We start from the raw sequence: 13,024 nt of genomic DNA, 5'->3' as shown, positions 1-13,024 counted from the left end.
CACATCTGTCACACAGTGTCTCACACAAATTCCTTGCTAGGTTACACATGTCTTCAGACCTCAAAGTCCCTCAACCTGCAACATATCTATTCCAAACAGAGGATAGCTACAGAAAGCTTAAATGAAAAAGAAAGTGAGCATAAGAAAATGAAAAAAGAAATGCTGTCTAGAAAAAGAAGAGGATGGACAGTCAAATAAAGTCCCAGTAGAAAAATCTAATTGAAAAATCCATACATTATGGAGGTTGCAACATGCATCAACTAAATGCATTTTCTTTGAAGTATATAGCAGGTTTGGTGCTAGCTATACCATGTGTGCTAAAGAAATATAATCTGTGCATTGAATTACTTTTAATATTGCAGCAAGCATAGCTCTAGTTACTAAGGACTTTGAATCCTTAAGGTATTAGTGCCAAGAGCTATAGTAAGGTCAAAATACATTAGAACGACAAAGAATGTTTTACAGCTCCCACAGAATCAGATTAGCAGAAAAGGAACTAATTGTAAGAGATCAACGCCATAACACCCATACCAAAAATTATTTCACACTTTAATTCTCAATCCACAAATGCCCTCTCCCTGAACTAACTGTAAGACTTTCCCACAGATGTAAGACGTTAGGAAGTAAAGCCTCAACTCCAGTGTTCAGTTTTCTTCTGATTTATGTCAGGCATCAATTTGAACTGAGTCAGGAGATTTACAACACTGGAATCTGAAAACTGACCCTGTGTACCCAATTGCATTCTTTGATGGCGGCATTTAGCAATAATATCACACTCACAGTACGAAACAGATCCTTCCAACACACGTCCTTTTACTGTGATCTCATCCCTGTGCTAATATTTAAGCTATTCCTTTTATACATATTTATTGCCAGTGACTGGGACTTTCCTGTTTAGTCTGAAGTCTAAACTTCCCAATGCTTTTTCATAACAAAAATTTCATTATAAAATAAATCTAGTAAATTATGGAATAAAGTGTACCTGTTCCAATAAACATTACATCATACTGGCCATCCTCTGCTTCCACACGGTCAACCACAATCTGGGAAAACTGATAATCAACTTCTGCTTTAATAATAATGGGACGGTTGTTGATGGGAAAAACTGCATTGTACATAGCTGGATGGCTCCGAGCAAATGTTATAACTTCATCTGGAAGATCTTTTGTTGAATCAAAGCCTCCAAAAGTCTTGCTGGGACACTAAATGTAAACAAGAAATTGTATGTATTAGCAGTTTAGTATTGAGAGAAAGAGAAAAAAAACATATCTAAGGTTATCATAAGAGACTAAAGCAATTTGTACAAAAACATGGCAGGTTCCGAGGTCCAATATTGTAAAAACGCATTATGCACACTCGACTAAACTCAAACCTGGCAATTAGTCACTTAGGCACAAACATTGAGCATGCTTCTTTTTACCATAAAAAAATATATTATTTTACTAAAGGTTCCAAAAAAGCAGTAGTAAAATAAAAGTTAGTATCTGCTTGTACTGGTAGTGTTGGTGGGGGTTTATTCATAAAATGATCAGGCAGAAAGACAGAATGTCTTTAAGGGGTAATGTGCCTGTCATCATGTGGCAACGCCAAATAAGTTAAGGCTGTAAAATGGATTAAATTATGTTTAAAAAATCCACCTGATTACTTTTGTGCTCTAGGTTGTGCTGTTTATGCACACACCAGAAGACCTTGTCACCAAATACATTACAAAATATAGTCTTCCATTTAACATCCTATCGCAGCCAATCAAATACTAACCGATATCACAAAGATTTTTTATTCATTCTCAGTTCTCTGTGAAGATTTGAAAAAATATACATTTGCCATACAAAGTTGCTTTGGTTCCTTGGGACTTAGTCCTATTGTGCTCAATACAATAGGGCAAAAGGAAATAAAATAGTAACAGTCAAGTGTGTGCATTGGTTCCAATATTCGAAAATATATCATATTCATTTTTATACATGCTTTCATGATTGTGAGCTATTTTTTTTCTCTCTTGAGCAGTATAGCTCCCAATACTCATATCATGATCCAGAGTTTAAAGCCTTATTCTAGACGTTCTTTTATTTGCATAAAATGCAGAAAGGCTTAAACATTTTTACCTTCATTTCTGTTCTTAAACCCATTACTCTGGAGAAAGAATGAAAGTAAAAAATAATATCCCCAAAGAGGACACAGACAGCACTATAAACTTAGTGAGGAGAAGAAAAAGGTTGGCACACACACACTCAAGGTAGCTGCTAAACCAGGGTTAGCTATTCTCAATCCCAGCTATTCTAGAGTCCATACATTTTTTCCTTCACTAAATTCCTCTTAGGGTTTCCAAAGTGAACCCTTAGCTTGTGAGCACCTTTTGATCCATCATCATCAACTTACATTTGTTATTTATTAAATGATCCATCCAGCACCATCTTACATGACTTCTAGAGCAATAAACTCAACAGAGGTGCTGACCTTTTAAAAAAATGTTTTGCCTGGAAATGGGACTTAAGTTTCTTCTCCATACTTTGAGATGATGAACAGGAGATTCTGAAAATGATATTTAGCAAATTTGGGGCAGTGGGATCATTTAGTCTCTAAATGTATATTTTGTACCTAGAGATTTGCATTTGTGTGTTTATGTACTTAAATATTGTTTCCAAATAACGGTGGTATCTGACTACATCTACTAAGGCATTATCTTAAAACTGGCCATTGTTTTGAAAATTATCTAAACCGATCTAAAAATTAATTTTAATATCCTTTTCTTAGACTTCATCTTAATGACAAAATAAGTATATAATTTGCAGAGAGAGAGGTACTATATATTTAGAGGAATTAACACTTTTGTAAATGAAAATAATATTTGTTTCTATAAACTAGCTGTACTCAATAGTTTAGTAGTTAGTCAAGACTTACTTTATTGGCTGAGCTCAGATAACTGGTAAAAAAGTGTCAGACAGCATATTGCGAAACATCATTTATATAATTTACACTTTTTTTTTGCATTCCTAATTGACATACAATTGAAAATTCACATCTCTTAATAAAGAGCATTTGATTTCTACATAAATAGATCAACACTTTATTTTCCCACTGAAATAACTTTACAGCTTTAAACTGATCACATCTACAAATCAACTTTACACACTGCATAAATTAATTATATCACATTTTAAAGCACAGCTACTATGAAACACAAATTCAAACCAGAAGTGTAGATTTCTTTAAAAAACACAATAGAGGAACAAAATCAATAATCTTTGTCTTAACCTTGACCTGAGCATTATTAATATTTAAATAGCAACGGAATAAAAATCAATAACATTACAAACAAGCTAGCATCCCTATCTGATGGGAAAATTATCAAGTTCAAATTTTATCTGCATAAATATTTCAGAGGCAAAAGAGAAACATTTTATTTTCAAGATATTGTTGATATTTATTAAAGCCAACATCTAGGCAGATACAAATGTAATTAAACATAAGCTTTAGCTTTGACGCATAATTTCACAAGACAAAAACATTCATGAACATTTTAAGTCAGTTTTAATTCAACTTACAGTTCCTGGCCTTGGGTAAGGAACTCGTCCTTGATACGGCACCCATTGATAGTTTGGACCATCTCTGTGAGCATATGGACCCAGAAACACTCGTCGTACATCTGACAAGCTGTACAGGCATACAGCTGAACCCTTGAATACATTACTACAAATACAGAAAGAATGGCATCACTAACAATTTTAATCTGCTTAAAACTGAGGCATTAACATAGATTTACAGTATCCACCATCTTTATTGTAGTGCAAAATATTAATATTAAAGAAACATAACTTCACTGTCATTTGTAGAGTCAAAAATACTGCACTGCTTCAGCCCTCCAAGTGCTCCCCTCATATGCTAGAATCAGGTGCTGGCTTGGAGTCTGTGACTCCTCCATGCATTTGGTATAATACAAAGGAAAAGCTACACACTGTAGATGTATTCACAGAAAAAAAAAAACTTTAATCATCCGACATGATTCAGTACATGGTCCCTTTTGCCTGCGAAGATCATCAGTGTGCGGCTTTTCAATTGAATTATATCAAGCAATCACTATACTGAATATTTCATATTAAGATAACTGCACTTGCATGAACATTGTATATTCACCAGCATGCTTTCAAAAATCTAAATGGCAAGCTATTAGCATGTTTAAAAATAACTAAATGCTTGGAATTCACAAGCGTAGGTCCTATTCATATCTGTGAATGAGCTGTCAGTCTCCCATTGCTTTCAATAGGGTTTCCCCCCAAAGCTAAATGCATGGTAACCTAGTTGGGTCTCCTGCATCTAATTGCAAATGGCCCCATTTGAAAATGTGAATAAGGCCTTAGAAGGTAGCAAATGTTGGTGCCAGCAACCAATACACAGCCATTCTTTAAAGTTTTATAGAACTAGGCCCAGAATAGAAGTTTAACGAGATAACAAAAAAATGTTTGTTACAGGACTAAAGAATGGTTGAGTAAGAAAGTAAGGTAGGTAACATTGCCACACCCACCTAACCTCAATTTCTTCCATGATAGTCACCATTTGAATATTTAAAAATCAAATAAATAAAGTAGAAATAAGTGGTTGTAAATACCTTGATGTTGTAAAAACAGCATACACGACTGGATTCTTAGGATCTTTGGAATTCATTAAATATACATCCTCTATAATAAAAAAAGTTGGATATAATACATGAAAACATCCTAAACCCCCCCCCCCCCCATTAACACCAGAGCGATTTGTCATGCGACAGTTTCAAATTGCATGACAAGTCGCGCCTCATTGCCGGAAATGGAACAGTTCATCTCGCTGCAACTCATGTCGCAGCAATTAGTAAAAAGGTTCCTGCACTAATTTTTGCTGATTTTATTGTGCAATGAAATCGGTGGTGCAAATCACTCTGATCTGTGGCTTTAAAATCGCACTAAAGTAGAGTGATTCAAGTCACACCAGTGTGAACCAGGGCTTACCCCCATCTACTTTAGGTTGCAAAAGTGCACATTTATCTTGTTGTGTGCTCTTCTGTGAATGTAACTCACCCATACTGTCAAGCTTTTGTACATCATCCCTAGTACATCCTAAAGAGAATCAAATCAATTTTTCATATTTTATTAATATCATGAAAGCTAAAAATTTAAAAATTGCATTCTGCTTGCTCAGATACAGATGAACACTGTATGTAAATACCTCATATTCATCCCTTAAAAGCAGCAGGTGGCAATGCTTGAGGATACTGTTTTTCACTGAGCTCAAATAATACTGAATAGACTAAATAGCCTGTGTCATTTGATCTACTGTGATTCAACTCTATTCCTTACACACTGAAGGGATGTCCCTTATCTCTCTATTTGCTCTACATTTTAGCTAGACAGGGCTCATGCACGCTGTAGCTCAAAGGAGCTCAAAGAAGCACCTCCTGCAAGCTTTTGAGCTCTTTTGAGCACTATTTTTTTCTGCCTAGAAGCTCCCCTACATGTTAGCCAATGTACCCATGCACACTTTGACATTTTCACCTGATTTTAGGTGCTGAAAGCGGTACAACTATTTTTCATGAAAATTTGGTGTTTTATATTGTAGTCCTATAATTCTAAGGAATAACTCACTTAAATCTGTCCAAACAAGAGTCTAGCAGACATCCTGGGTATGATAAAGTTTGAAAAATTAAATCATACATTATAATATAATAAATAACTATAAATAATTATACCAAATAATAATATAATAATAATACAAATCATTCAATAATGTAATCAAATCATAAACACTGAAATTTGCTCAGTTGCAGAATTGTCGGTGTCATTACTTTTCAGTATTTGATGACGGATCTCCCCACAAATCACTATCGTTCAATTCTGCGAGTGATTCTAATTTATTATCACTGTTTTCTAGCTGGTCTAAAACCTCTTTTGATGTAAAGGGACAGTTTTGGTTGCTATGGACAATCTCCAGTTTCCAGACAGAAAGAACAGTTTTTATAATATAAAACTGCATGCAGGACACAGGAGAAACCCCTAGGGACAAAGGGGATGTGAAATAATTACATACAGCACATGTAATCTATAAGATTACAGTGTACTGTATGTGATGTGTGTGTTTTACTTTTTGAATCGGGTGCCTTTCTCCGTCCCCATGCATCACAACACTCACAGGGAACGGAGCTCGGCGATGTGATGAATCGAGTGGAGGAAGAGCCGCTCACAGTGCGGGGAGACATCGCTGGATCCAGGGGATAAGGTAAGTAAACATCCTGGTTCCTGTGATGCGATCCCAAGTCTGGCTCAGGGTTACCGCTAATGGTACTGAATTTTCACCCTGAACCAGACTCGGGAATACCTCCAGGGGGGTTAATGTCTTTTTAGGCATATGCTCCTACAGACAGAAAAACTCTCCACTAAACTCACATTTCTGAGAGGAGCTAGTGCCCAAAACAGCTCAAAAGAACTTTAAGAAAGCTCAAAGAAGCTTGAAAATGCACAAAAACATTTGTTCTAGCGTTTTGTTTTGCTTTTACAGTGGTTAAGAAAATACTATCTAGGAAGGTTTGTGGAAAAAAAAACTAAAAATGCTTGTTCAAATGAGCTCAAAATAGCTTGAAGAAGCTAAATAAAAATGTGCACAAGAGCACAAAAAGCCCAAGCTTCTTCAAGCAGAAATAAAAGCTTAAATGCCTGTAAAAGCAGTTTTTCTTTTGAGCTGCCATGTGTATGATCCCTAAGTCAATCAACAAGTGAGCTGTGCTGGTGATTTCTATTAAAAGGCCCAGCATGTTTTTCATACAATAAGTCATGGAAGAATCCTGCATTAAAAGTTAATTTGTAAAATAAATGAATATATAAGTAATAAAATAAATAAATAAATAAATACATAACTAAAATTAAATTGTCCAAAAACCATTATAGATTCCCTAAAACACTAGATGGGAAAAATGTATATGATATCTTGAAAAACATTACTTCATATTTAGTGTATCGACAAAAAAAATATTGCATGCATGAATAAGCTATCACTTAGATTTCTATTATGAAGTTAAATTGGAAGCTTTTGTGGACAAATTACTAGACGTGGCAGCTTTTAAAAGAGTCCTGTTGTTACCTTCCTTTTTCCTTTGCCATCTGATCGGACAGCCCCAAAATCCCTATATAGCTGTTCACTTACTGAGAGTTTTTAGTTTTATAAGACTAACCGTGATCTCACCTCCCTCTTGTGACAGGATGTGGGCCCTGCAATTGACTGGAGATAAAAGGAGGTGCCCCTTGTTGTCCTATACTAAGTCCTATACTAAGAAGTGTTGGGTGTTTTGTCGGTGCTTTGCTGGTGATACGGCAGCACAGAAGAATTAGACAAGTAAAAGTGGACACATTATGGTTCCTATGTCCAAACTGCTGCCTTGGAAGTTGGAAGTAAGAAAGAACCATTACAAATCAAATTGATTATGAATTTATAAAGGAAAGAAATTGGCAAAGCTCTGTTCTGTACAGACAAATAGGATATTTATGATAATGTTTTATATATTTTTAAAATTATAGGATCTGTTGTAACATTACAATACTATTTAAATATCAACAGACAGCAAAAGTGTAACTTACTTAGATTGGAATACTTTAAATTCCGGCTCATCAATTCATCCATGTACAAAACACATCAAATCAATGTACAAGTTGATATACTTACGCAATTCATCAAAATGTGTATCAATTCCATTAGGACCGGGAACAGAGCAAATTAATCTAGCCTTTAGAAATGTGGTCCATTTGTTAACCAGACTTCTGTGCCCGCCAAAGTCATTCTGCCAACAATTAGACAAGATTAGACCTGTACAAGTCTAGGGATAGCTGTAAAATATTTTATGCACTATTAAAACAATGCATTCTCCTAATAAGCTTTCATGCAGATAAACCTTGTATTCATTAGATATTATTTATCAAAGTGTCAAAATAGACTGTGTTGACCATAGCAATTCGATTATTTTAGCAACTCCAGACATCTAGTGAAAAAAATCTGTCTGAACAAAACAGAAACCTTTTGTCACGTGGCCCACTGTAGGATCACACTCTGCCCATCTGAGAGAAAGCAAGGAGCCCACAGAACAGGCCACGTCAAGAAAACCTGTTCTGCGCATTCTTGTGGTTCAAATGACTTGTGTGTCCAGCAAAGCAGATTAGTAGCAACTAGAAAAATGTAATCACTACAGCTACTGTATGCCTGGGTGAAAAACAGGAGCCCTAGCTAAGTAAAATATGGTACCTGTAAGGCTTAACCTTACCCGCCCCCACACACTTCTATAGAGCTACTTTATGCATTGATGCTATGGGAAAATAATCCTTCCTACAACCACTTAACTTGTCTGACTGATAATATTTCTCACTGATCACCTAAAATAAAACTTTCAGTCTGTTACAATTTGACCCAGCATGTAACCATTTCAATATGAAAATGCATCAAACTCGTTCTTCGGGTCATAGCATAGTTTCACAATGTAAGGTTTATTTTGGATATAAATTACATTCCTATGCAATGTTGTTAGTGTGTTTAGACTCTGGGGAGAGAAAAATAACTTTGTTGCACATTTGGAAAGGATTTCAAAATGTGTTGGTCATATGCATTCATGGTTTTTTGTCATCACAACACTCACTATTGAGGACTTCTTGATGAATACCATATTTAAATGCCATTGGGCATAAGGATACATATGTATTTTTCTCCAAAACACTTTGAACATCTGGCACTCAATCCCTTATTATAAAGTAATACAAAGTTTTTTTTTATGAGAAAAGTGCAAACATAGTTGACAGCAATCTGTTGCCAAATAATTGTTACTCTTCAAACTATAAAAAGTATAAGCCGTCAACAGGCAGAAACTCAGAAGGTGCAGGAGTTATTGTGCTACCTCTGGATAATGAGCAGCAGAAAAATCTCTTAAGGCTGGGTTCACACTATTGCAAATTGGATGCCGGTTTCCCTGCATCCAATTTGCATGTCAGGAGACTGTAACCAGATCTCAATAGAGCCAGTTCACACAGCTCCAGTATGGATGAAAGCGAATTGTGCAGGAGTCCTGTCGGTCTTCTGATCCATTTCAGGTCTGATTTATTATCCAAAAATTCAAACCGAAATCAGAGCTGAAATGGTAAATAGGGACACACTGAACCCCTGCTGTCAGTCGCTCCACACAGCAGAGTGAACCCAGCCTCAAAGTGTTTTAAAAGTCAAAACTTTTTTTTACTTTAATGCATTCAAAGTAAAAAAATGCTCCATTAACCACCCTGCTGCTAAATGCTTACCTGGCTCCTCTCATCAATCCCAATCCCAGCTGCAGCACTGCTCCTCCACTTCCTGGTCTCACAGAAGACACAGGCAGCAGTGTAAAACTTCTGTGAGGAAGAAGCTGGAGCATGGTACACAGGTGACTTCACACAGGTGCCCCCGTAGCAGGCAGCTTCATGAGGGGACACTCAAAGTAAGGTGGAGTAGACAGCACCACTGGTGGATTCCAGAGGAGGAGGTAAGGGACCACTCTGTCCAATACCATTGCACAGAGCAAGTTAATATAACATATTTTTTATTTTAAAGAAATATATATATATATATATATATATATATATATATATATATATATATATATATATATATATCACATAGGCTCACTGATCCATTCACCTATGCAAAAGGCCATCTTCAGCTTCACAGGATGCACAGGAGTTCTATGCAGGGGTGTGCAGGCAGCCTATTAAAATCAAAGGCAGGCAGCCAGCTACACAGATCTTCATGTGCTTCCTAGAGTGTCTGGTGCAAGGATCAGAATGCAGTATGTGATTTGATCTATGCATCAGTCCCTGATGCATAGATCATCAGTACAAAGTTTGCATGGACCCATGTGAATGAGGCCTAAAAGCCACCAATCACAAAATATTTTATTTGGAAAGAAAGGACACCAAAAACAGTGCAGGATTGTTGTGAGAAGATAAAAGCAACAGAGGTATGCAGTCCAACTGTATGTGTATTTTTTATTTTTGCTTGTCTTACTAAATTCTTGCATACCCTTTATGTATTAAAGATATGTAATCATATCCCTGAGTTTTGGGAATTCTTACTTAAAAGAAGTTTGTTCTAGGATGACTTTGGTTAGTGTTAAAATATTTCAAAGATAACAGAGGTTAAAAGCTCTGGGACTCAAGACTAGAAATATTTATAGCACAGAGAAAGCCCTAAGCAGAGAACAAAAGGTGAGCAAGAATGATATTTATGAGCTCAAGTTTATCAAAGTAACCTGCTCTGTCTTTTTATGTAATTGATAAAAGCAGAAATAAAAGTAGAATTAAAGTGATATATTTTGAGTTTAAAAAGCAGACATGCCTGATAACACGACCATAATATAATCTTAGACACAGTACATTAGGTTTGTATGTTTAGATGATTTCAAAGGGAAGCTTGATATAGCAAGTTTAGGCTGACACCAGCAGTTTTTCCCATTCAGTACTTGTCCTCGTTGGATATTTCATTTGTTTTACAATATAATGCAACATGAGAAGTTAAAATTTGGTGGAAGGGTATTAGGACCATTACAGAGGAGTTACCCATGTCGGTTATTTAACTTCATCTACCTATTACAACAGTGCCTTAACTATGCATGATGGGACCCCAAATAAAAGTATTAAAGGACACCTACCTTTCTAGTTTTCATCCCAAAGGTTATTCCTCCAATTATACAAAACACTAATTGCACACATAGCAATCACAAGGTTCCTAAATTAAACAGGTATTTATCTGTATTTCCCGAATGCTATTTTCTCTTTCTAAATCACTGCATAGCCATGCCACTTCTTAGGCTCCACAATAGCCACATTGTCAGCTATGGCTAGAATTATGGATTGAGTCATGGCTGTGACTGGTAACAGATGACGTGAAGGGTTTCTTTTTGGGGAAATTCACTCCTGTAAGAGTTATTATGGGAAAAAATGTACCTCCACTGATGCTTCATCACCAAGGCTTGTTTCTACAACAACCCAAATTTTTCAAAATCCAGTTGTCATTGGAACAGAAAGTGCGGTGAAATCTTCTGAATGATAAGAAAAGAGCTATGTGCTCTTGAAGAGAACTTGGCCAAATCAAAATATTGTATCACTATGATAAAAGGAGCTCACTACCTATACTATGAAGCTATTTTGCCACAGCCCAATTAATATAAATTTGAGGACTTTAGCTTTCTTTCAGCTTCAAGATCTATTGTGGCTGCTACTTCCACCAGTCAATTCAGGCCTTTTATTGGATAATAATTAAATCAGGCATTGCACCAAAAAATCCCTAAAATGCTATTTGTCACAGTGCCTGGTTTTTCATCTCTGCTCTGTGCACATTTTTCACTGCCCCACACCACATATGTGTGGAGAGACATGATGCCAGCACGTGGCAATCTATCAAATCCACTGCTGTGGCCTGTATGTGGAATCTATAAGCTCGTTCCCAGTCACGCACTTAATGTGGATAAGGGCAGGGCCTGTTGCTCAGGTAATCTGATGCCCCGACTATATATCTACCTGGGCTGGGAAACCCAGTGGTTAATTATTTTGCTAATCCTTCTGGATGCTACATATCCTAGTGATAACCCCATACTGAAGTTGGGGCTCCATGAGCTGCCTTTGCCTCCCATTACCCAGTCGCCTATCGCCTGTGCCCTCCTACTGATCTATGGTCAGTTTACCCAGCACTCCTCTCCCTCTTGTTCTGTACCCAGCGGATGCCTGTCCAGGGAACTACCTCTAAAGACCCTTCTGAACCAACCATCCATCACTCAGACTGCCTCACCAGCAGTGAGGGGCTGTCTAGCATCCTCAGTTTTGGTTACTGAATCCTCTTGCCATGCCTTATTGTTACCCTGTGGACTGTTTACCTTTTGCCATTCCATATTTCCTCTCTATGGACAATAACCAACTTAACCCTACTACTGCCATGAGAATCACCTACCCTTGCTGTTACATATTACTGCTTTGAGGATCATTTTGCCTTGGTGTTCCTTATTATAGCCCTGTGGACTGTTTTCCTTTTTGCTGTGCCATATTTCTTCTACATGGCCATTCTACTGCCCTGAGAATCACCTTCTTTTGCTCTGCCAATTACTACCTGAGGATCATGTTCACTTGCTGGGCTATATAGCTACCAATGAACTGCTTATCCATGCTGTGCACATCGCAGTGAACTATCTCCCTGTACTGTGTCTTAACGCCATCCCTCCTGTACACTCCAGGTCCTCAAAAAACACACGTACACTGGGTTCTGTTTGATTAGCCCTGTGTGCATTCTATCTGCGCCCCTAGTGTATCACACTATTTTTTTCAAGTAGTAATCATTTAGATTTGGGTGATACCAATGCTGTATTTAAACCAAGCAACAATCGTATAAGTAAATGTATTATACATGCAAAATATTTAATATTATATTATAGTGTCGCTGATGCTGTCTGGAAGAGTCATATGGTTCTGTAACACCACATACATAAAGGTATCTTCCAAGCAGGTAATTGAAAAGATTAGTGATTTTTCCTGTAGCCCTCAAAGTTACATAAAAAGTTGGGCCTTCTTCAAACTTTTTTTAAATTGACATTGGTACATATGATGGTGCCAAGCTCCCCATTCCCTTTGTTTTTCAATCCCTTGCCTATTATCCTTGAAAATAGTCAGAATTGATTTTCAAGATGTGATCTCCATAGACTTCAGTGAGATTTGGATTAAGTTTAAAATGTTCAGGCTTTACAATAGGTTTGGCAAATGCCCCATGAGCTGAGCCCAGGCTCATTTTCCCATAGTACAAAAAATATGACATCCTGGGAGATTTCTATGCACAAATTTAAATGTTATCATTTAAATTTCTTCATTCATTGATATATATATATATATATATATATATATATATATATATATATATTTTTTTTTTTTTACATTGAAGTATACATCATGCAAATTACCAAAGAGGGATAATTAGCCATTTATGACTTTTGACAGACTACTTCTTAGTCATTATT

The 13,024-nt window shown here is 36.5% G+C and overlaps 1 protein-coding gene across 1 annotated transcript in view; it reads right to left on the bottom strand.

The window, feature by feature from the left end:
* The window catches only part of SEMA3A (semaphorin 3A), a 308,087-nt gene that overhangs the window by 82,234 nt on the left and 212,829 nt on the right, over positions 1-13,024 (bottom strand). Inside the window, exons 8-11 of the mRNA XM_077469953.1 lie at positions 7,681-7,795; positions 4,604-4,673; positions 3,543-3,687; positions 983-1,202 (exon numbers count right to left, since the gene is read on the bottom strand). Of these exons, the coding sequence (XP_077326079.1) occupies positions 983-1,202; positions 3,543-3,687; positions 4,604-4,673; positions 7,681-7,795 (550 nt within the window). The remainder of the gene's footprint in view (positions 1-982; positions 1,203-3,542; positions 3,688-4,603; positions 4,674-7,680; positions 7,796-13,024) is intronic.

This window comes from Lithobates pipiens, unplaced genomic scaffold (assembly GCF_037356315.1).
Source record: "Lithobates pipiens isolate NorthernLeopardFrog02 unplaced genomic scaffold, aLitPip1_a1.2 Scaffold_8, whole genome shotgun sequence".
NCBI classification, from domain to species: Eukaryota; Metazoa; Chordata; class Amphibia; order Anura; family Ranidae; genus Lithobates; species Lithobates pipiens.
The sequence above is the reverse complement of the archived record's forward strand: the minus strand, read 5'-3'. Positions and strand labels throughout refer to the sequence as shown.